This window comes from Passer domesticus, chromosome 25 (assembly GCF_036417665.1).
Source record: "Passer domesticus isolate bPasDom1 chromosome 25, bPasDom1.hap1, whole genome shotgun sequence".
NCBI classification, from domain to species: Eukaryota; Metazoa; Chordata; class Aves; order Passeriformes; family Passeridae; genus Passer; species Passer domesticus.
Window position 1 is genome coordinate 283,965 of NC_087498.1, and position 25,394 is coordinate 309,358.

General features: G+C 42.5%; 1 protein-coding gene across 2 annotated transcripts in view; it reads left to right on the forward strand.

The window, feature by feature from the left end:
* CEPT1 (choline/ethanolamine phosphotransferase 1) overlaps positions 1-25,049 on the forward strand; it is a 31,764-nt gene extending 6,715 nt beyond the window's left edge. The window contains exons 5-9 of one of the 2 annotated variants that reach the window (XM_064398965.1): positions 7,260-7,344; positions 20,317-20,448; positions 21,102-21,260; positions 22,468-22,593; positions 24,262-25,049. In XM_064398965.1, the coding sequence (XP_064255035.1) occupies positions 7,260-7,344; positions 20,317-20,448; positions 21,102-21,260; positions 22,468-22,593; positions 24,262-24,381 (622 nt within the window). In that variant the 3' untranslated portion in view covers positions 24,382-25,049. Of the gene's footprint in view, positions 1-7,259; positions 7,345-15,749; positions 15,835-20,316; positions 20,449-21,101; positions 21,261-22,467; positions 22,594-24,261 lie in introns of both variants that reach the window. The other variant, XM_064398964.1, reaches the window with a different exon arrangement.
* Positions 25,050-25,394: the final 345 nt, after the last annotated feature.

Sequence of the window (25,394 nt, forward strand, 5' to 3'; positions counted from 1 at the left end):
AGAGCTTTTGTTGTGATATAAAGCTAAATAAGCAATGGAAAGTACCTGCTGTTTTATCCTAAGACAGGAATGCTTTGGTCAGATGGTGGCAGTCTGGCTTTAGCATTTGTTAAACTCTGTCATAATACTGCTTATTGTGATGTGCAGTTATTTGTTAATATTAACCATAACCCTTAAAATATACTGTATTAATTGCCGTTGTGACTCCAATTTAAAGTTCAGAATCCCTTTTGGTTAATGCAGCTCATGGTTCTGTCAATAAATGGAACCAAAATTGCAATGCCAGGAAGGTCAGGATCAGAAATCCTGTTTCCTGCTGGATGAGACTGGGTGGGAGGTGCAACGCAAGGGCTTGGCGAGCTGTGGGATTCTGTAACCTTAATGAGGAAATAAATGTATTCTATGTTGAGAATTTATTCTGTGTTCACATTCCAGAGTAAACAAACATGCTTCAAATAAATGCACTGGAGAATTATTTTTTTTTCAATCTGGAAACTGAAATTTGCCTTTAGTTTCTTGGATTTTGAAACAATTCTAAAACAACTACATACAGATGTCTAACAGACTGTTATTTATGATCTATAATTACTAGTCTGTAGGTACCCAGATACTGCTGGAACAGTACAACTGTGGGTCTCTTACATATGACAGCTTTTATTGGCAGGATACTGTTTCAATAATGCAGATGCTCTAGAAAAACTTCTGTGTTTCTTCTCAAAAATTTAAGACGTTGGATCAGTTTTAAATGTCTATTAGAGGAAGAAAAGAAAATGTAGACCTCTGTTCCAACTCTGATTACAGTAAAGCATATTTACTGAAACATCCCATTCTGGTACTTAAATCTTTAAAATAAGACATGTGGCTCAAATAGTTTCCTGTTTTAGAAGTCTCACTTTCATGCTGTACGAGAAGTCTGAATGCTTTTAGCTCCCTTCAAACTTTACAGGGCCCTGATAACCAAAGATTTCTGGCTATTGATCAAAGAACACAAAAGCCTGACCTTGACATGTGCTTGACTTTACAGACGGAAGTATCAACCTCCCCAAACTGCTGCTGTGCTGCAGAGAAGTGTTTGGGTCAGTGCTGGTGTTGACTGGGACATTCCTTTGTGAGGAGTCTGTATTTTGGAGGCATTTTTCAGCAAATTTGATTTTTCTGCCTGGCCTTATAATAGTATAAGAATGTAGCGACCATGAATATGTAGCTAATTCAGATAAGGCAATAAGGATCTAAATGTGTGTACCATTAATTTAGATAGCACAGCACTGTGTAGTAAACATATTTGTTCCTTCTTTTGCCCTCTGTCACAAGGTTAATAGACTGTCATAAGCTGATGTTCATTTTAATGCATAAACCATGAGACTATTTATCCAGTTAACAGATTCTCACTGTTTGACAATTTTTAATGAAGCTTTTGTTTCACTAATCTAAAATTGAAAAAAGGTATTTTATCAACCCTTTCAGATTCACTGCAGTGTACAGACTTAGGTATCCTTAATCCTGAATAAGTGGGATCAGAGACAGCTGTTGAAAGGAGCCAAAAAGATCCTTGTGCACAGGAGCTTTTTCCTGTCTGTATCCCATGTTGTGACTCTCAAAAATCCTCAGAGAGAGGGTGTAATAGTGATGTTTTAGGGAATGTGGCAGTGGTTTTGACTTGCCTTAATTCTGAAGCAGCAGGAAAGAGTAGACAGCTGGTTATCACTTACTGTATTTGTGATATGTCCAAGAAATTGTATTGCAGTACAGAGAGAACTTGGTAGTGAAATGGCTTGGAGAAGAGCAGAGGGTGCTAAAGGGAGAGATTGTATTTCTTTCCTTCCACGCAGGCCTAAAATGTTGAGTTACAGAATCAGCCTGTCTTGCTGAAAAAGCCCACCTTAAAAAAACAGGGAAATTGGTGTGTCCAAGTAAGTGTGTGCTTGTGGAACAGTGTGTCGTTTGTGTATGGGGAAGGGACTGCAGCTCCAGGAGCAGCTGAGGGAGCTGGAGGGCTCAGCCTGGAGAAAAGGAGACTCAGGGGGAACCTTCTGGCTCTACACAACTCCTGACAGGAGGGGACAGCCTGGACAGGGTCAGGCTCTGCTCCTTGGGAACAAAGGACAGGGCAAGAGGAAGCAGCCTCAAGCCGCACCAGGGAAGGGTCAGGTTGGACATCAGGAGGAATTTCTTCCTAGGAAGGGGTGGTCAGGCATTGGAAGGGGCTGCCTAGGGAGGTCTGGAGTCCCCATCCCTGCCCAAGGAACAAATGGAAGTGGTGCTCAGGGCTGGTGACAAGGTGGGGATCAGTCAGGCTGGGCTTGTTGATCCTGGAGGGCTTTTCCAACCTTAACAATTCCATGATTCATTCAGGTGTCACTGCACCAACCTTGAAGGCCCTGAAGGTGAGCAGGGCCTGTCAGATTGCTGAGCAGGATCAGTTCCTCTGAGGGAGGGAGGAGGAAATGGGATCTATTTTGCAAAATTCCTACAGATCCTGCAGGTGGAAAAGGAAAACTTTGTTCGGTTGGACACAATTACTGAATCCATCAGCTGTGTATGTTGTCTTCTCCCTGACAGCTGTGGGGGTGTCCCTGTGCTACTCTGGGATTTAGAATAATCAGTTGAGTCAAGAAAGTTCTGTGATCTGTCTCCATTTTCAAATGATCACATAATTCCATTAGATCCTGGCAACCACTGCACTCTTCAAAAAGCAGTTGGTGTTGATTGAACAGCTCAAATAGCTAGAGGTCAGTATTGCCTAAAAATTCCCCAGGAGGAAGCAGGAAGTGTCTCAAGGCAAGTGGGGAAAGCTCCAGGAAAGTCACTGTAACAATATCAGCAGTGCAAAGGCAGCAGGGGTAGAGTTTAATGAAGAAGTTTTACTTAAAACACCTGATGTGTGATGATCTTATGGAAGAACAGGAATACTCAGCATATTTGAAAAAAAGAAAGGTGATTTTGAATGGCAGAGAGACACTTAGTATTGAAGCAGCCCAAATAATGACTTGGTTCTCCTGACCTGGTTTCCAGCATAGAACTGGTTTGTCTGGGTTGTGGATTTGCTGTGCTACAGCACAGGATGAGCTGAGTCATGTATTGGGGCAGCTGTGCCATCACTGGGGCACCTCTGCTTTGGAAACAGAGAATTTTTTCCTGCATATCCCAAAAATCCAACTGGCAGGCTGCGATGGACTTCCATGTGTCCTTGTGGAAGCAGATTTGAGGTACTTCATGAACATGCTGTAGAAAACAGATCATTAGGGAGTATGGTGCACAAATCCTGAAAGGATTTTCCTGATGTTATCTGGAGCCCAGGTGTGATCACCTGGTTCTTCCCAATCCAGGGTTATCCCACTTGGGTTCAGTAATGGTCCTGGTCCCTGCAGGAAGTGCAGGAGGAGAAGCAAGTGTGTGGAGGCTCAGGATGTTCCAGCTGCTCAAGGTCAGAGCACAGCCTTGACTGCAGGGGCTGTCCCACGTGCATGGACTGTCTGTCCCTGTCAGAGCTGGATTCTGCAGCACAGCTCAGAATCACAGAACCATGGAATTGGTTTTAGTAGGAAAGGACAATAAACTCATCCAGTGACACCCCCTGCTATGGGCAGGGACACCTTCCACTATCCCAGATTGCTCTAAACCCTGTCCAGTCTGACCTTGGACACTTCCAGAAATGGGACAGCCACAGCTGCTCTGGGCAACCTGTGCCAGGGCCTCCCCGCCCTCACAGGGAAGAATTTCTTCTCAATATCCCACCTAACCCTGCCCTTTGGCAGTGGGAAGCCATTCCCCCTTGTCCAGCCTGGGTGTTCTCTTGAGAGACATGATACACAAACTGCTCAGGTAAAGTCCTGGTGCATTTGTTCATGATGGAAGTGCTGGAGGTGCTGAATCATATTGAAAAAAACCCAGTGGGCACTGAATGCCCAAGGGTCCATCCAGAGACCTGAGGGGGCTGCTGTACCATGGTCTCCAGCATTTCTCCTACAAGTTACTGCATTATCTGGTTTATTACAACCTTTTTTTAGTGAAAATACCATAAATTGGTGATGGTAGGAATTATAGCTGTTGTGTATGTATGTAAATATAGACACAATGAGATGGAAATTAGTTTTCAAGGAGACTTCACAAAGGAGTATCATTAATAGGAGAGGAAGAATCAGTTTTTACCACCTTTCATAGAATTGAAAAGTTAAAAATGGTTATGCTGCCATTTGAATAATAACCCCCAGAGAAAGCAAAATAATTCCGGCTGCTGAGCAAAACAGCCTTTCTCGATGAGAGATGGAGGATTTGGGGAAACATTCCTTTTCCGTGACTCTGGGGCAGTCGTCCAGGCCCAAGAGCCTGTGGGATAATAGGTTAGTTCACCTGAGTCCTATCGCCACTGCTGCCACTAAGGTCCAAAGAAGAGGTGAGGAAATGGGGGATTTCAGAAAGCTAAGCCAACCTTTTTCTTCAGCCTCAGCAGAGAAGGAGTTGATGTTCTATCTTGCATAGACAACACACACCAAATGCTGAAATACAGGGATGGAAACCTTCCAAGTCAGACTTTAGCACACTGAGTTCTTGCTCCTGGGAACAGCCTCAGGATCTCCACTCTGAGATAAGGCAATCATTCCCATGATTGTACAGCTTAAAACTTTCCAACACTTCTTGGAGAACATTTACACCAATGTTATTTACAGAGAGAGTCTGAGGCTAAGTAGAGCCACTGTTGATGTCAGGAGGTGTTGAGTTCTCTGTACTTGCAAGCAGGATGTGTTAAAGTGTCTTTGTGGTGGGTGTGAAGTTTGGTAACCTGCACCTCCTGCTTCCTCAGTCACACTGGCAGCGTCACAGAAACCTGTGCAGCTGATGAGGGCTCATGGAAAAGGTGGGGGGTGGTTTCCACATCCCGCTCCTTTTCCCTCCCACAAGTCCTTCCAACAGCATTTTCAGCTGCAATCCCATTGGTCATGTGTGGAGATGCTTCTCCTGATTGTTCTGAGAAATCCTTGGAGTTCTCGCTGTTCTGTGAGCATAACAAACATATGAAGGAAAAATTTACATACTGGATGTGTATAATAACAAGGAAGGGGGCTTATTTTTAATTATTTTCCCCTTAATTTTTAATATTATTTTTCCTTTAACATGAATTTCCTGGTGCTGGAAATAATTCTAATTCTTGCTCACATTTTTTCTGAACAGTTTGCTTTATTCACACTATTGCATTTCATGGCATCCAAGGGAAACTGCTGGATTGGAATGAGTTAGGGTAAAACTCTAATCAACAAAGCATTTGCACTTTTAGCATGTGACTCTCAGCCTTTCTTTCTGTTGTGTTCAGATGTTGAACATTCTTTTCTTGCTGCTGTGGTTCCCTTAAGAAAACAGTCCTTTGTCTCCTGTTCAGATTCCCAGTTCATTGCTCAGCCTTAGTAATCCCACTTGCACACTCAGTAGATATGGACAAGACAGATGGAACAATCATCATTTTCCAGACCAGAGCATTAACTGGTAGATGGTTCCCTGTAAGTTTTCCAGCTCCATAACTTCTGTTTTCTGTTGAGGCAGGAGTGTTTTTCTTGTCTGCTGTGATCTGGGACTTTTTAATGGAGTTTTGTGTGTTGGGAGAGGAAGAGGAGGATGGTACAGTAGCCTCCACCCTAGTTTCACACAGCCTTAAAAAGCTGTATTAGATGAGCTCTGTTGTTACTGATTTACTTGATTTCAGGGCCATCTCCAGTGTAAGTGTCTGTTTCCTGTTTTCTCAGGGCATCTCTCTGTTTGAATTCAGTTTGGGTTCCCTGTTAGCACAAGGAAGGGACTGACTGCAGCTGTCTCTGAGCCCTGAGCCAGTGGTGGCTCTTGAATTGTCTAATGATTTGTTTAGTTAAGAATTGCCCATGGAGTACACTCAATAAATTAGCACTGACAAGGGAATATTCTGGATACAGCACTAATCCCCTGTGTGTTAATTGGCTCCAGACTCAGGAGCCTGACAGGGCTCCCAGCAGAGCAGGCACAGGTATTGTCAGTGCCAGCATCTCCGTGGAGTGAAGCACATGCCAAGGTCAATGCCCCTTCTTAAACTTCCCAAATGATGTTTAAAAGGTGGATCCATGTCTGAATTACAAATATCACCTAAAATAACGTAGGAAAAAAGGAATAGAAACTGCAGCTGTTGTGAAGCACCAAAGTAGCTGTGGGGTTTGGGCATGGGGCTTTCTCTTGTATTCCCTAAAATACCAACTATTGCCTATCCCAGCTATTTACTGTGTTATGTGCTGTGCTAATTAAACTGAAAATGCTTATCAGGCTGAACTTCAGCAGCCCCTCTCCTCTGGCTTGGTGTCTGCATATCATCACTGCACCTGAGCCCTGCAGTGGGGCCACAATGACCTTTCTGTGCTGCCCATTTTAAATCCCTTGGCATGGTGAGTGTCTGTTCCAGCACACTCTGATAAGCACAGCCATAAACAGGAGCTGTTTTCTGACTGACCCTGCTGTTGCTGCCGAGTTATTTTCTTTTTAACCTCAATGGTTTGATTTTTTAAATTTGATCCCATTTAAAAATATTTTGTTATGTTAAAATGCAGATTTATGGCACTGTATTAGGAGAAAGGGTGGTTTCTGTGGCTCTGTTGGCTCTGGTATATTTTTTCATCTCTTTCAGTCAGGGATGAGAAATAAATAGATACAGAATGGAGCATGATTACCCCTGAGCAGGGGTCCAGAGCTCACTTCTTGGTGCATTATTTGCCAAAAAGCTGCATGAGGAGAGAGGTGAAACTTCTTCCTTTCCCTCAGAGGTGGCAAACTGAAATACAGTCTGCATTTCTGTTCCACTGAAACATGCAGGAGCATCTTCAGCTAAAGAATTCATATATTCAGTGTTGTTTGCAGACATGAGCATGAGGTTGGGAGATGAGAGTCCTGGATTGTGCTTGTTTATGGATTTTGTTCACCATGACTCAGATCAAGGAATTTCATTTATTCCCTCATGCACACACCGAATGGTTGTTTTTTCTCATGTGTTGGAGTGATATGGTAAAATTGTAAATTGCAAAAGTTCTGAATGAAGATTTACATGTGTAAAATACTATGTGGGATGGAATGGTTTTGTTAATTCATTAATACTCCTGGGTTTTGTGGTTGTTAATCCCTACCCTGAATTGCCCTTTGAATCATCCCGACCCTGGATTTTATCCTTTAGCCTGGCTGAAGATGTTTAATGGTTCCCCTTCAGAGGAGTGCTCAGGACAGTGTTCTGAACTGTTTCTCTCCCTCACGTGTAGATTTGATGTGACAGAGTCCATGCTCTGCACAGTAGCCATCCAGCTCCTCACGGGAACGCTGGGGCCCTCGTTCTGGAATTACACGGTAAAGCCTTTGCTTGGCAGCGCCACGGACTGAGCAGGGCAGCACCTTTGTCATGCACTGCTCTGTGGAAAGCAGCTTCTTTTTCATATTTAACACAAGGAGGAAAAATATTTGAATGAGTAGGAAAAATTTGATTTAACTAGAAACAAATTTTTTGAAAGCATCTCATTTTATTTGAAACCAAAGCAAAACCTGCCTGTTCAACAAAAGTTTAAATCAAACTTTTCTATTTATCACAATTTTGGCTTCACCTAAAAGCCAAGTGGGGCTGTGGAATCGTCTCTAAGTATGGGTGTAGAACAATGTTGTTGGAACTACTTTTTAAAAAAGCTTCTTTTGTTGCTACCATTTCAATACCTTTCCACCAAAAAAAAAAAAAGAGAATTTCTTGGCTCTTTCAGGGAGCTGTGTCTTGTGTAATAACTGAAAAAGTCTGGTTAAAAATGTTTGGTTTAAGCTGTGCAGCTTGATCCCTGTGCTTGTAGCTTCATGAAGAAGTAACTTCCTTTCCAGCTTGTCTTGATTTTTAAAATACTTTTCCTTATGTCTGTGCTAAATAAGTCCTTCTCCCCTCTAGTTTGCTAGCTTTAAAAAGGACTTTCTCTTCCTTATTTCACCTCTTTTTTTTCCTTTTTTTTTTTTTTTTGGCTAATACATTGTATGTGGGTGAGGTTCCTTCCCAATAAAATCTTATCATTAAAAGTGAATGAATTGGATTCCTGGAAATATTTCATAGATGGTGATTATTGTTGATGAATTTTTACCCTGGACTTTTCCTTGAAATATTTCAGGATATAAGTATAGCTTTTTGATCTCTTTCTTAGAACTGCATCAGATGTTAAAGAAAAGTGAGGTTATTTTTTTGATGGTTGGTTTGCATAGCCTTTGTTAAACCTGTGTTGATGCTAATTATTTTCAAATAGTTATTTTGTTTTTTCATGTAGCAGCTCAGCAAAATCTCTGCTTTCACGAGGTTATTTAGGAAGATGAATTACTGGCTCTGCTTTAGATGCAGCACCATCAGCAATCTGGTAAATCCTGATGTGTCTCCAGCTGACCTTGGGAGCTGGGTGGCTCTAAAGGGAGTCAGGTGACATGAGTGACTTAATTTTAAAAATACTTTGTTCATAATCTATGAAAGGCTGGAAATAGTGTCAGGAAATAGTAATTTAGCAAGCAGTATTGCAAAGGAAGGAAGAGCTTAAATCAAGATTTTAGCCTGTAATATCAACTGACCAAGGAGTCACTTAGGGCGGAAAAATGATAAAATCACATAGTTCTGAAACACTCAGAGTTCTGAAATCATTCCCTGGTGTGAGGTTGTGGGGTGGAAATAACTCAGATTGGGTGATGAAAGGAAATTGTTTGAACTGGAGTAGGACAATTTACCATGGGGTGGAAGAGAGAGGAAGGGCAGGTGCAGAGGACCTGGAGCTGCTGAAGATGTCCACCTGCAGCCCCCCAGCAAAGGAGGCCTTTGCCATTCCAGGAGATACTGGTGATACTGATTTTACAGCCAGCTGGGGAGGGGATGGGCCAGGCAGGGCATTTTCACAGAATCCCAGGATGGTTTGGTTTAGAGGGACCTTAAAGCTCATCCTATCCCCCACCTGCCACAGATGGGGATCACCTTCCACTTGCCCAGGTTGCTCCAAGCCCCAATGTCCAGCATGGCCTTGGACACTTCCAGGCATGGGGCAGCCACAGCTTCTCTGGGCAGCCTGGGCCAGAGGCACAAGGAGGAACTTCTTCCCAATGTCTCATCTGTCCCTGCCCTCTGGAACTGGGAAAGCACTTCCCTCTTTTCTGGTCCCTTAGGCTCTTGTAACTGGCTCCTGAGACAGAACCCCAGGTGTTGCCTGTGACAGGTCTCCTCACACACTTATTTTAACCCAGTTTTAGGCACTGAGTTACGGGATAGACTTTTAAATCTATTTAAATTCTTGCATGAGTAATTTCAGATGCCTTCTGGCATCTTTAGTTTTAGTCTTAACTCAGCTAAAGATGCTGCTGCTTCCAAGTGCTTTACTCAGACACACCAAGCATCAATGACATATTTACACACTCAGATGTCAGGCAGAACAGATTTTTAGGTCAGTATTGCACATCTCAGATGGGTAAGTTACAGAAAATGTGTATTCATACTCTGGCTGTTTCATGTGACAAACATTTGTACTGAGAAAATATAATAATATAACCTTCTCTTGAAAATTATACAGGAGCTAGGACAGTATGAAGTGAGTAGCTTCAAATTCTTGCAGCACAGCTAAACCTTGTACTTGCTGGGCAGGAAAGTTTTATATTCACCAAGGAGGGGAAAATGTCTTAAATTGTTAATGAAGTTTACTTATCTCTGTAGCCAATGGGAAATTATTTAGAAGAACCTGAAGGCTTAAAAAGCTGGAAAATAAAAATATTTTGGGAATCAAAATCGGTTTACTCCATTATTCCCCACATTCACACTTGAAGTGCCAGAGTTTCAGCTCTGCCTCCGTCTTCTTGCAATTCTGCAGTGTCACCCAGCAGTTCTTGTACTGATGGAATGTGACTTTAGTTTGGAACATTTTGCCTTGGTGATGTTTCAAAGACCAGAATTGGGCTGTTTTAATACAGTTTAGCACAACAATATAGAGGAATTGCAAATAAGGGTCTTGAGGATGGTTCAATCTGGAGACCGCTCAGCATTTTATAGAAAACAAAATGTTGAAATAATAATTCCTGACAATATTTGGCCACAGAAGTGATTAGAGGGATGGAAACCTCGTATGAGGAAAGGATGGGAGAGCTGGGGATGTTCAACCTGTTAAAGGAAAGATTCCAGGGAGCCCTTAGAGCCTCTTCTTGTGCCTGAAGAGCTGGAAAGGGACTTTGGACAAGGGATGGAGCGCCAGGACAAGGCAGAATGGCTTCCCAGTGCCAGAGGGCAAGGATAGATGGGATAGTGGGAAGGAATTCCTCCCTGTGAGGGCGGTGAGGCTCTGGCCCAGAAAGAGGTTGCCCAGAGAGGTTGTGGCTGCTCCATCCCTGAAGCCTGAGGCCGGGTTGGACAGGGCTTGGAGCACCCTGGGATAGTGGAAGGTGTCCCTGCCCATGGCAGGGGGTGGAATGGGATGAGCTTTGAGGTTCCTTCTTACTCAAGCCATGCTGGGGTTCTCTGGATCTTCTCTTATGTGGGAAGACTGTACAAGTTTGAGGACAGGCAAATAATCTGCATTTCAATTTGCCACAACAGGGAAAGGAGGATCAATAGAGGAAGACACTGCAGTGTATGCAGGGGAATCCATGGATGGCAGTGTCACCACAGGAATTACAACTGCTCCTGGAAACTGTGCAGGAATTCTCCTGTCTTGGGAATTTAGGCAGATAGGGAGTAAGGGTTGAAATGTGCATTTAAAAGCTCACAACTTTTGTGCTTCTCTGACTTCACTTGAATTAAATCCTTGGGTGTTCTGGTTTTCAGGCTGTGGTCACCCCCAGTGCAGTGCTGACATTGCCTGACCCTGTCCCTGCCTCCTACAGTGCTGCTGGTTATTATTCTTCCCTAGCATCTCTTTGCTGCAGAATCAGTATTTCTCAGCATTATTGTGAGTGTTCTCCCCAGCCTTGCCACTGGATGTTCTGTCTGGGCATTTTAGTTTGTCAGATATTGAGTCTGGGCTCTTTGCTCTGTTGTCAGCATCAGCTCTTTGTTCTTGTTCTTCGTCTGGATGTTCCTGCCGATCTTAAACCTTAATATAGGGTCTTCTGTTTATTTTATAGAAGATGAAAAAAGCCCCTGGTTTATTTGAAGAAGAGATTTTTTGGAACTTGATTCTTTGTGTCCACTGAACTTGTACAATAACTTTCCGTCCATCTGTTGTTGTGTGGGAATGTCTTGGGAAAAGGGTTTGTTTTATTTTTTTCATTTAGTGGGGCTTAATGATCTTCCACACAATGCGCACAGTGTCAGTGTCTGGGCAGTGCTGACATGACTCAGTTGTCAGGAAGCATCAGGCAGCAAAGCTGTCAGGTTGGGGGGAAGTGTGGCTCCAGTGATGCCTGAAAATAACCCACATAATAAAAATATCCCAGTTCAGAGGCTTTAAGAACCTCTTGCAGAATTCATGCTGCTTGCTCTTCCCATTAGTTTTTTTCTTAGGATTTCCACTGTAGTATTTAAATGAGTAAATAAATACAAACACAAGTTGAAAATAGAATCTTTGAACTGGCTGATTCCCTTCTTGCTTTGAAATGGATCTGCTTTCTTACAGCTCTGTGTGTGGTACAGAGCTTACATTATATTATATGTAATTAAATGTGATTATAGTAATTAAATGAGGCAGTCTGCAGGAACAAAGGCCTTTTCCTATTTTCTGCTTTTTTCCCCCTTATTTTTTTTACTATAATTTGATACATGATCCATTGATCCAAAATTGAGTTTTTCCTTATGTGTACCATGGGAGAGACACTTGAATATACAATGGAACTTGATGTAGGATAAAATATAGTGTTAATGATATCATATCTAAGTAGGAACATTATCACCCTACTTTGTGAATCAATTCCCCATCCACTAAAGCAAATTGGATGTATTTTCCCTCAAAAAGAAAGGCATTGATCAGTTTCCCTCTGTAGAAGCCTCCCCCATGGGTCCCCCTGATGGGGAGACCCATAAAAAGTTCTGTGCTAGGAATGAGAGATGGACGGGACTCTTGGGTTTTTGGTTTTCAGGTTATTGTTTATTTTTCTCTTATCAGAAGTTCTGTATGCCGTCTACATCTTAGACTTAGCGTACGAAGAGAAGGCACCAAAAGTCACAAGACACACAGATTCAAGATCTTTTAAAGCTATTTTGTCTGATTAACTCTTAGAATGTACTTTATTTCTACCTTCCTACAAATAAGTAATTATTTTTCTGTCTACGCAGCATCTGCGTTGTGGTTCTTTTTAACCAATCACCCTGTGCTCCCAACACTGTAGAAAATGGAGTAGATGAAGAACAAGGAGATCAGACAATGCCCAAAATCTTCTATCTTGTCTCCTATCTACCTCCATACTAAAACCACAAAACTCTAAGGTTGTCACTCTGTGATAAACTCTACTACTATCTATTTCACATACTCATAGATTCCAATTAATCCCAAAGTCTTGGAAGCTTTCTCCATAGACAAAGGTTAAAAGCAGTGTTCTCCTGAGGATCAGGATGTTTCAGGACAGGTAGAGAAATCCTCCCTGTGCCCTGGGTTCCAACATCCCTCCAAGTGGAGCAAGTGCTTTCCTGCAGCCCTGCTTTTGCCTTCCCATTTATTGGGTACTTCCCAGCTCTACCAGAGTTTAAAAGCACTATAGTGACCTAGGCAATTTATGGATTTTTTTGATTGCTAGGTCATTTTACCTGGGTACAATGCATAAATTTAAGTTAATCATTTAGGTGTAAGAATGTCTTCTGGATCACCCGATGTGTTAATGTTTTCCAGGCAGTGTGGATATTGCTTTACTCACGTCTGTCTTGACAAAACCATTGTTGCTTTGGTTTATAATGGCATTCTTTCACTTCTTTTTCATTTTAGGGGCTGTTTAGGACTTTTATGAAGGCAGATAGCAATCCACTTGTCTGTCATTCCCATTTATTCCTCCCCTCTCTGGAGCTGGCAAGTCTCACTGGCTCAGTGTTGGATTGTGTGGCTGAGCAGACCTTCCCTGCCCTCTCCTCAGGGCTCCCAGCATTCCCGAGGTCACGAAAAAAAACACCAGGAAAGCTGATGGGCTGGGAATTGGGACAGGAATTTCTTCTTTTTTGATTGGGTTGTTTTAGCCAAGCCAGTCTCCTGACCCTACTGATGGCAGGAGATGGTACTGGCATGGGAGAGAAAGTGGGGCTGAGCAGGTGTTTCTGGGGGAAGAAAGTGGTTGGATTTTAAGGAACTTGGGATGCCTGCTCCAAAGTAGCAGCATCATAGATGTCTCTGGTTCATGCTGTGGTTGCAATTATCTTGAATTCATGTTAAACCCAAAGAGGAACAGTGTGCCCCTTTCACACTTTGTTCTTCCAGATGTTGTTCCCTTTTGTGGTTCAGCTTTGAGGAGCTGCCTGTGGATTTCTGGATTCTTAGAGTTCTGCCCAGAGGCCACTTGATATCCTACCAAAAAAAATAATCACTGAATAATTCCAACATCAGGCATGTGCTTTACTGATATCAAGCTTATAATTTTAAGCCACCTGACAGTGATTTTAATGAGCATGGGATGTTCCCAGGCCTTTTTTCTCTTTGGTATTAGGAATTTATGCTTTCTTTAGGTGTTAGTTTGGTGTTTAGTTTTTCCTCAATAGGTCTTAATGCTTTTGTCTTCTCTTTTAAGGAGCCATTTGGTATTAAAAATACAGAATATTAAGATGGAACTGAAGTTAAGACTTGTATTTGTTCTACAGTAGGAGATTCTTACTCTAAGTCAGGGGCGAGTTTTTAACAAATATCCTTGGCTGCCTGATGCTGTTTCTGTTTGTTGGAAGGATAGAGCCCTGGGCAGGGGAGTAAAGGTTGTGCCATGGCTGTGTAAAGATAAAACTGTTTCCCTAACCTCAATCCAGGCACTGCTCCCCATGTATTTGTTGCGCTCTCAGTCTTGTGCAAAGGTTTGTCTGGCAGAATAACTTGGGTTTCCATGCATGACATTATTCTATTGTGCATAAGATTTCTGCTGCCAAAAGAAACCCGGTTTCCTATCCAAGGAAAGCTGTAAATTGGAGTTACCTCCATGACTTATTAATCACTGTTTCTGTGAACTTTCTAGGTTTCTTTCTGTTCTTTAGGAGATTGACAGAAGTAATGAAATGGGCTAAAACACATTCCTGCGTTTCTGGAATGGAGCTGCTCCAGTCCTTCTTTGGCTGGACACACTGAGAACACATTTCCATGCTGACTCCAAGGGCTGGGAGGAAGCAATTTGCATTAAATTAGTTGGTTTGTGTATCTCTGCTGAGCATTTTTATTTTTTTTTCTCAATGGCTCCATTGGTTTGTATCAGGACTGAAAACAGAGATATTTTAGAACATTTTTTCCTCAGCCAGTTGTGATTGCCTTGCAGGATTGTTATTGGGCAAATTGAATATAGGAGGACTCTGAAGGTTTTTTCTTGGATGTTCCATCTCCAGCTTTGTGTAGTGGAAAGCAAATTGGCAAAGCAAAGAATCATGGAATGGGTTGGGGTGGGAAGGACCTTAAAACTCATCTCATTCCAACCCCTGCCATGGGAAATGTCCATCAAGGGATTTAGGTGCAGCCTTGGAATTATGCCTTGAGCATGTGGCTCTGCTGCTGACCAGACTGGAGATCCTCAGATGAGAGGTTCCACTCCCAAACTGAAACAAAGTCTATGGAGAAACACTGAGCTGATACTAAAATCAATTCCATGGTCTTGTAGCTCATTTAAGGTAGACAGGGGAAAGCCCACCCCATAATGCTTCTTCCCTGTGCAGGTGATATCAGCAGGGTTTTGTCACAGCAAAACCTGTGTGTGCAGGAAGGGATTTGGAGTCTTTTAGGTAGAACTATCTAATTGGAAATATGGATAAGCCAGAAATGTTTCAAACTGACTTGAAGGATTATTTTTAATGTAGCACTTCAGGGCAAGATACAATTATGTGGTTATAATATATAAGTTATATATAACATACATCTATATGCATACATACAGGTGTATAGAATGTGTATGCCTATTTATAACATATATAGTGTATACACACCCCATATATATATCACACCAGGAAGTCCATTCTTTTCCTTTCACTTGTATTTTTATATGCTCCTATTTCTGGCATTCATTTGTAGACCTGTTTCCCCCCCTTTCTACCTCCAAGACTTTTACAAAGCCATAAATTCCCTGTTTTCTCCCATTCTTCCTGCAGCACATCCTGGCTCTGCTGGAACCAGAAGTGGTTTCTCTTCTTGCTGCCACTGCACTATTTCCATTAACCCTTTAGGGATTTGTGTTTCTTTTCAAAGCTTGATGCTATTCAGAGAATATTCATATTAAGATAGGGTAGGGAATATAATAGGGGTTAAAAATTCATATTTAGAATTTTATCATCTGTACTAAATTCTTGTTTTTTTGGTGGACAGGGTTAAAACAGAATGTTTATTTCTGCAGCTGCCACTGGGCAGTGAAGAGTTCCAATGTTTCTGGTTGATAAAATGGATTTCTGTTATTGGACTGTGAAGTAAAACAAAATAATAGTACAACATTGCTCTTAATTTGAACAATAAAACTAAATACATTTTTGCTTTCTAAATTATTTGCAAGTTTTTCCTCTTTTCCTCAGCCTTTATACTGTGCATGACAGAGTTGTGCTGCTGAGCTTGCGAATAACTGACTTGAAATTGCTTTGAATAATTTTGCTCTTTTTTTGGCTTTTTATACCTAATCAGAATTGATGTGACTGAAGTACAAATCTTCATAATAATCATGCATTTACTGGCAGTGATTGGAGGACCACCTTTTTGGCAATCTCTGGTAATTTTGCTCATGTTCTTATTTTATCCTTTGTAATAATCCCGTGGTCACTGAAGGCCTCCTGCACATCTTGAGACAGTTTCACTTCTGCAGGAAGGTTTCACTTTTCCTTATAAACAGAAACAGATTTTTGAATTCCAATCCCATGGAATTAACTGTGGATTCTGTCTGTACCAGAGTCATTAAAACAAGGTTATTTTATACCTGTGCGTGGACTTGAACCTTTGGTGAAATCCTGGCCAAAACCTAAATTAATTTCATGCAACAAACAGTGGAGGAATATTAAACTGGGAGGAGGATTTGGGGAAACTCTCGGAGAGCAGTTGGGAGCCATCAGTAGATAATTTGGCCTGAATGTGGCTGATGACTTTTGATTTGTGTAAGGGGACACCCCCCACTTGTCAGGTTTTTCCTTTTAAACAAAGATGATCCTGATTAAATGAGCTGCTGGCATAGCCTGGCTGCAGATCTCTTATTTATATCTATGTCTATGTATATATCTATATATATGTGTTATAGATATGTTGATATAGGCTCACCAGGTCATGTCAGCTGACAGTTTAATAATAATGATAATTATAATAATAGTAATACAATAGTAAGTATTACTGAAGCCACATTGTGCTATCAAAATGGCATTGTCCACAGAAAAGCATGTATGTGCATACATAAATTAAAAATATATAAGTTTACTAGAAATAAAATCTAAAACATTGATTTCCTGAAAGGTTTTCCTAGTTTTCCTTCCTGGTTATTGATCTTCTCTCGTAATTAATTCTATAAACTGCAAAGTAAATACCATATATACGGAATGAGGGTGGGTAGGACTGATTACAAAATAAAAATTAGGCTACATGTCACCTTATTGGTGCCAAGTTTTCCAGAAATATTAGTGTGGCCCACATCCCCATGCAGCGATAATTTAATATTTCGTGTTATCAAGAGAATTTCTCAATTCCTGTTCTCAGTTTCCTTTAAAAAAAAAGGGGGGGGGGGTGGTGGCAGAATGCTGGTACAGCAATCTCTGGCACAGTTCAGTAATGTTTGTGTGAGCTTAGAAATGGATCTCTTGTTATTAAATAGCTTAAATAACTCTAAAATGGCCTTTAAAATAACTCTTTTCAGCAAAATCTTGAAATCTATCAGAAGTTCTAGGTTTCAGCAGCATTTGCTAAGGCAGGACCAAAAATATCTAACTATTTTGGTTGGTTTAACAGAGCATTTCTCCAGAGAACAACATTAATCAGGTCTCCCATGACAATCCTGTTTAATTCAATGAGTGTGATTTTGTGTTCATTTAGAGATAAATGTAGCTTACTGCTTGCAGAGCAAAATCAATCACACAACCCCTTCTCACCCAGCCCTCTCTAATCCTTTAATACTTGATGTGACTGCAAAATTGGTGGTTTGGTATTTTCTGTTTGCTTCTGTTTGGGGGAAATATGGAGTAGATGTGGTTGTGTACTCAAACATTCCACTTTTCATGGGAAAAGCAAAACACTCTGAACAGGCAAAATGCAGAGCTGTGAATTTTGGAAATTGTTGCTTTCATTACCTTTCTTTTAGTCCGTGAAACTGTGTGTGCCTGTCCTGACTCCCTCCTTTCCGGCAGTGTAAATTCTCTTCAAAGCCTGTTAAATGCTGCTCCCCATGCTCCTAGAGCTGGGTAATTCCTGTGGGATGCTGAGTGTGGCTCAGCTTGGATCATTTGGGACATACAAGTAAAGCAAGGAAGCTTAGGGTAACTTGTTAATAGATTGTCTATTTGGAGTTGATTTTCCTGCTTGAAGCAAGAAAAATGCTACAGTTGCTGGAGTTTTCTCCCATAGGATCTGGAATATGAAAAAGCACAAACACTTTGGGAATATGAAGCTGGAAGTTGGTCTTTGGGCAGATGTGACTGCAGTATATCTGGACAGCTCCAAACTCCAGCTGGGATCCAGCCCTGTGAGGAGGACTCCCGGGTCCGAGTTGCCCAGCTGGCTGTGGGATTTGTGGGATTGGTGACAGGAGGAGTTCCTGGAGGAAGCACGACTCTGACATGCTCCCTCCCTGCTGCTTCCATGAGCCCTTAGCTGGGCTCTGCTCTGGCCTATTTCCTCATCAATCCCTATTCATTCTGCACAAAACTGATGAAATGTACTCTGGAATCCTGGGAGTAATTTTCTGGCAAAATATTCCAGACTTGCTTTAATGCCGGCTCTGGCAACCGCTCCCGACTCCGTCTGTTGCCTGCTGCCACTTGGTTATTGTCATGCCTGGGCTCTTCCCAAACAAAATCTGGAATCATGGAATGGTTTGGTTTGGTTTTTAAAGCTCATTCAGTCTCACCCCCTGCTATGGGCAGAGACACCTTCCACTAGACCAGGTTGCTCCAAGCCCTTTCCAATCTGGAATGCTTCTTTCCCAGGGTTTACCTGGATTCTGCAGCTCTCTGGGCAATTCCATCTGTGATTAGTCTCAGAGGGTTGAAAGAAGAACATCATATGCCTGTGAAAGATGTGACTGGTGGTGCTTCCCTGCATTGCTGACATGGTTTTGGGAAGTTCTGCCTGCATGTGGCTTTGGATGAAGCCCCTGGAATCACCAGGAAGGGCAGAATAATTGCAGGGACTGTAGTGATACATGGAATACCAGACAGGGAAGCCTTGCAGCTCTCTTCCAGTGTCCTGAGTTAAAATTCAGGGGTTGCGGTGCCACTTTTCAGGAACATTTCCCTCTCTCCCTCCAGTCACAGCAAAAAAATAAAAGTAATCTGATATTTGCTTGATATTGCTGCTTCCCACTTTTGGCTTTGTTGATCCCATTTTGGCACAGAGAAATTCAGCAGGTTCTGACTTTTTAATGCACTACTGGCTTTCCTCTGCCAAATTTCTGTATGTGGCTCTTTCTCAATATTTTTTTCTTCGGACATGTTTTGCACTACTGATGCAGCTGGTCTGGAGGCCAAAAGGAGGGCGTTAAGAACCCAAACTTGGTCAAACTGGGTGTTAAAATAGTGTGGATTTATCTTATCCTTCCTTGAGCATCCTTCTCCACTGTTCTAGTGGTAGCTGGGAGTTCACGGGGTGTTTTTCCCAGCCAATTCGCTTTGTCTTGGGGAAATGTCAACCTTAATGTCATTTGACTCCTGTATGGAGTTTGCTACTGTTTCCTTTTGCTTGTAAAGTCAATCCCCCGCCCCTGCCGTTCTTTAAATACCGAAGTTCTGGGGCAGAGGCCAGCGCAGGTACCTGCTTTTAGATGAGCTTGAGGAGTCCTGAGCCTCTTGATGTTAATGGATGATTACAAGTAGTCCTCCAGTCTGGCAGTTCAAGCCTTCTCTTTACTTGTCTTTATTCTTTCTCTACAATCTTGTAGGAAATGCCTTTTTTTTTTTTTTTTTGCCTTAGCAGGGTAGCCTTAGCAAGGGAAAAATATATTTGAGTGTCATGAAACTGGGCGGGGTTGGGGGAGTGGGCTGAACAAGACATGAAGGGTTAAAGCTCCTCTGCCTCTTAATCACGCCCTGGAAAGACGAAGAGATTCAGTTGTTGATGGAATAGAAAACTTAGGATCTTCCAGAACTATCTTCAAGCTCTAGTAGGGTTTGGACAAAGCTCTCAGGCACAGGGTTGGATTGTTGGGCTGTCTGTGGAGGAGCAGGGGTTGGACTGGATGCTCCTGATGGGTCCCTTCCAACTCATAATATTCCATGATTTACCTGCTGAAAGCTACTCTGAGAGTGTAATTAAAGACAAATAGTAGCAACTTGATCTCCTTTGGCCTTCTGTTCCTGGCCGGACTCATCGGGGAGCCAAGCATTTATTCAGTTGAGTGCTATGACTTCAGTTCCTGAATAAAGAGCTTTTAGTAGTTGAATAGATACAGTTGGGAAGTTTTGGGTAGTTATCTCTAAACATTTGCTCCCATAACATGTTTCCTGTGGTTTACTTTGGACTATTCTTCATTTCTAGTTTTTCCTGTTCTGCTTGAAACATGACTGTTAAAAAACGAAGGAAACTTTCGAAACTGCCTGTGCTTGTTCTCCCCTTCTTTAGCAACCTCATCCTTCCTCTCCTGGGTCACTGACTCTGATCTGACTTGTCTGATCTCTTTGCTTGCCTTGCCTTGCACAAAAGATCGGATCCAATACTTGAAAGGGCTTATCTGACCATCCCCAAGTGGCTCTTCTGCCCAATTTGATCTTGGCTGCAGCTTCAGGAAAGGTAATGATTCTCTTCCCTGGGATGATTTAGAGCAAGTTTTTGGATTTCTCTGCTTTTGGTGTTTTTTCTCTGGTAACTGAACATAAGTCTGGCTTTTTGGGAAGCTTCATGGAAGCTTTTGGAAAATAAATTTTTCTCTGTAGAAATGTCAATCTGTGTATAGCAGAGAGAGAAGAGCAAATGTGTTGAAAAGTGGAGTGTTTGAGTGCACCTGAAATATTAACCCAAATTTGAGTTTGTACATATTTTAACTTCTTGTCTCTCTTCCATTAAGATTCCAATACTGAATATTCAGGTGAAAATATTCCCAGCTCTTTGCACTGTGGCAGGAACCATATTCTCCTGTACAAATTACTTTGGTGTGATCTTCACGGGTGGAGTTGGCAAAAATGGATCCACTATAGCAGTGAGTACCTTGGGCTGCCAGTTCCTCCTCAGCACAGAGGCTCTTCAGCCACAGTTTCTGTTTAACATAATCCCTCCTTCATGGAAAATATTTTCCCTTCAGCTTCTTCCTGATTTAGGAAAAACAAGTTAATACTGTATGTGTAAGAATAGTAGATTTAGGAGTCAAAGTTTTAAAATTTTTGATTAAAAGTACTCATTGTACTTTGATACTTGTTTTTGAATTAATGAGATAAACAGAGTTATACAAATACACTCCTCACTTAAGAGTTTATAGAAAAATCCTCTGCAAAAATCCATTCAGAAAGAAATTTTTCAAGAAGATTCTGGGTTTGATCCTTCTGAAAGGTCTATATTATTTATATTACCAATGTAAAAGAATGAGTAGAGGTGTCTGCACAAGCACCTTCTGTTGCAGTGTTCTTGCTGCCTAAAATCTGATTTTTTTTCCCCAGCACCAGAAAGTTTCCACCACATTCTCAGCTGCTGCGTGCTCAAGTTTCACTACTTTTTGTTCCTTTTACCACCAGCACTCAGAAAGGTGTTTCTAATGTGATTTTATTTTTAACCCCTCATTTAACACCATGAGGGGCTCTTTGAGGTTTCTTTTCAATGTGCACATTTTATTAACCTCATGCTTTAATCTCACCACAGGGAACAAGTGTCCTCTCACCTTTTCTCCATATTGGCTCCGTGATTGCCTTGGCTGCAATGATCTACAAGAAATCTGCTGTGCAGCTCTTTGAGAGGCACCCCTGCCTCTACATCCTGACTTTTGGCTTTGTGTCTGCCAAGATCACAAATAAACTGGTGGTGAGTGCGCCAGAACCTTTCTGAGTCTTGTTGCAGGAGAACTTTTTGTAGATTATGGAGCTCCCTGGGTATTCCACTGAGTAACTTGCACTTGTTTGTGCACTGAAGAGATATTCATGCTTTGCTTTAAGTAGCCTGGAGGTGCAGCAGAGTCTTCTTCTGTTTGAAAGGGCAGTGGAAACATGGAGTTGATGCTGTGGTTGCACAGGCAGCACCAGGCAGCCCAGTGCTGTTTCTCTCCCTTCCCCAGCTGTTAATTCACACATTTGCAATGTATTTATGCACGTGTGAAGAGCTGGGCTGCAATCCCCCTCAGACCCAGGAAGGTTTGGCAGAAGGAGGGGAGGTGATGGAGTTGCTGAGGTTTGGAACACTTCCTGAGGGTTTAACTTGAAGAATGGGAGGGAAATAGGGGTTAAAATAATTAACAGGTTTATACAAGGGCAGAGGTGTCAGTGAATGAGGGTTAAACAGATCCTGCTGTAAAGGCCATCCCAGTTCTGTAAGCCTCTGTTGGGCTACTGTGAGCTGGGTCAGTGCTAGACTTAAATCACAGTGAAAGAGTTTAAATTTGTCGTGGAGGAAAAGTTTAAGCTCACAGTGGAAGAAGAATTTCTTTCTTACCAGGCCCACTTTGGTGCTCAATTCCCTCCCAGCTGGATGTGCAGTGAGGATGGAGTGTGGGATGGGTTCTGTGCACGTAGGGAAGTGAGAAAGGCACACTTGAACACCAAAAATGTTATCAAATTGTAACCAGAAAGAGGTGGTGATCCTTATGGAATGGGAGAAAAAGAAGTGGAGAGAGAGGAACACCAAGTGTCCTTGACTTTTCAAGCTCCAGCAGCTGTGAGTTTTTGTTTCTAGGCTCAAATTTAAAAGTTACCAGTCTGCTTCCATTTCATTGTTTGGTTTCTGGGAGGAGGAAGAGGTGAGCTGGAAAACTTGTTAGTTTTTTTTCCTGTGCTACATTCTCTGTTCTAATAAAAGATGCCTCTCTGCAAACCTTGCATCTCTGTAGCTGTGGAGCACATGTGGAACACATGTAGAGCATGGTTCAAACAATATTGTTGCTGCCACTTGAGTATTTGGTATTTTGCAGTAATGTGGCTTGAACTGTATGGTTTGGGCTTTGCGTGTTCTAAAATCACTTTGCTTTGGCTGGCATATGTTTATTTCTTAAACTTCTCTTTTTTTTATTTTACTGCAGGTTGCCCACATGACCAAGAGTGAGATGTATCTGTACGACACAGCATTCATAGGCCCAGCATTGCTGTTCCTTGACCAGTATTTTAACAGCTTTATTGATGAGTATATTGTCCTCTGGATTGCTCTGGTGAGTCCAAGCTCATTTGATTAATTATCTTTGCCACTAATTCATTGTGTTGGCTGTGCCCAGCTGTATCCCCTGGAGGGGATGTGGGTTTGAAGCTGGTGCAGAGCTGAGCAGGGTCACAGTGTCCCTGGTTTGGTGTTAGGACAGTCCTGGGCACTGTCTTTAGGGATGGTCTGGGTGAGGGGATCGAGGCTCTCCCAGTCAGTTTGCAGAGGACACCAGGTTGGGTGGGATGTAGATCTTCTGGAGGAATCTGGACAGGCTGGATCCATGGCTGAGGCCAGCCAAGATCAAGTGCCAGGTCCTGTCCTCGGGTCATAACAGCCCCATGAAACACTCTAGGCTGGGAGAAGAGTGGCTGGAAAGCTGGGAAAGGATCTGGTAGTTCTGGTAACAGTGAACCCACATGGACAGCAGCACCTGGGCTGTCACAGCTGTGGGGTGTCCAGAAGGCCCAGCGTGGTTCCCAGTGCTGGCACTGCTGGGGTAGCTCCAGTCCTGGGGACAGCTCTGAGCCCTTCCTGACAAGAGAGACACTGAGGGGCTGGGGCATGTCCAGGGAAGGGAGCAGAGCTGGGGAAGGGTCTGGAGCAGCTGAGGGAGCTGTAGGGGCTCAGCCTGGAGGAAAGTTCTGGCTCTGCACAGCTCCCTGACAAGGAGGGTTCAGCCAGGGGAGGTCAGGCTCTGCTGCCAGGGCACAAGGGCAAGGACAAGAGGAAACAGCTTCAAGCTGGGCCAGGGAAGTTGAGGTTGGATATTTGAAAAAAAAATGCTGAAAGAAATATTCAGGCATTGGAATAAATTGCCCAGGGCAGTGATGGAGTCACCATACCTGGAAGTGTTCAAGAGGTGTCTGAATGTGGCACCTGGTGACATGGGTTAAAGGTGATTATGGTGGCTCTGGGGTGATGGTGGGACTCGGTGGTCTTGAAGGTCACTTCCAAACTTGATGACTGTGATAGTTTAAAATTTCAAAGCATTGTAGCCGATATTCAAAGCTCATATTAGAATATTTTGCAGATGAGTGTTGCTGCATCGTTAGCAGGGTGTCTGTGATGGGCAATGTCAGGTTGCTCTGGCTGTGGCTTAAGCTCTGGAATGTCTGTCATGACTCCAGCACCCATCCGGATAAACATCCTAAATTCAACTTATCTGGGCTTATCAAATGCACAAGTTTAATGTACAGGAACAGTGTTAACCTTTCAGTAAAATTGTGTTGATGTGATGGGAAAAGATGTTGTGTGTGTGGTTATCACCATTCAGAGTTAATGGGACATTTCACAATATCTCCATAGCTGCTGTAACTCTTCTCCACTTTCTGCTTCTAGAATTAAGAGTTTGTCTTGTCTTAGGCTGGAAGAAAGCCCACAATTCCCAGAAACTCTTTAGGGAGTGACACCCCATCCCTGGAAGTGTCCAAGGCCGGGTTGGACAGAGCTTGGAGCAACCTGGTGTAGTGGAAGGTGTCTCTGCCCATGGCAGGGGTGGAGCTGGATGAGCTCTGAGGTCTCTTCCATCCCAAGCCAGTCTGGGATTCCGTGACTGTTCCCAGAGCTGGAGATTCAGCTCAATGGAGCGCAGTGCTGTGGTTGTGGAGTGTGGGCTGTTACACCCTGTGTGGCACATAAAGAACATGTGGGTATAACTGGATGATTTTTTCCTGTGCAGATCCTGTCCCTGTTCGACCTGCTCCGATACTGTGTCAGTGTGTGCAACCAGATCGCCGCCCACCTGCACATCCACGTGTTCCGCATCAAGGGCTGCCCCGCGCACTCGAACCACCACTAGGCATGGGAGCTGCCACAGGGGATTGGAGAAGGAGTTGCGTTTCTACAGGAATGGGTGAAGACTTGTAGGAGACTAAGGCTAAAAGCAGATAAGAACAAAGTAATTTATAATAATCAATGTTGTATAACTTTTCTTCTTTGTTATCAGTAACACTCCTTAACTAGTCTCCTGCCTGAGAGAGTGAATTCCAAGTACACCCTAGTCAACTTTCCATGTAGTCAACTCTGTTGGTTCCAAGCCCGGGAAAGCATGCAGGAAGAAAATGCTCTGTCTTTGTAATTACCTTGATTACAAATTAATCTCTCTATGGTGAATGGATCCCCACCAACTGAAGTTTCTAATGTAGTATAATTACAGCTGCAATCTGACTTGCTTTTAATTTTAATATTTCATCATCTCTTAGTGAAATACTTGTTTAGTGTCCACTTGGAATTTATTTACTAAAGACTTGAGCTGGTAAAAACCCAGAGATATCTCACTAAGTTGTGTGGCTGCAGCAGCTGCCAGGTGGGAGCCAGGCTGGGGTGGTTTTTGCTCGTGCATTGCTGACAAAGCGGTTTCATGCTGAACAGGGTCCTGCGAGCCAAGGGGTGCCCGGCATGCAAAATAGTGTGGTATCTTTGTCAATTAATTTTATTTTTTTAAATAAACATTATCTAAAAAGACAACTTATTTCTCAATTTTCTTCAGTGGAAAAGACTATAAGAAAAAAAATTTTACTGTTTACTTTTTTATGTATAAAACTTAAGCAAAATTTCCTTTCTGCTCTTAATAAATAAGAATTCTGAGAGCAACAGTTGTCTTGAGATGTATGTGTTGCTCTGTTGTGCTTAGACTTGTGAATGACAAACCTGCCTGTGGTTTAGAGAGTAGTTTTCCAGTGCTTTTATGTGGATCATGTCATTCCAGGATCTCTGAGAGCTTTGCTTACTGTACAGTGCAGTAAGTTTGGGTTTCTTTTTTCTGTCATTGTTTTCATACAATTTTAACTGTTGTGAACTGCATGAGGGACA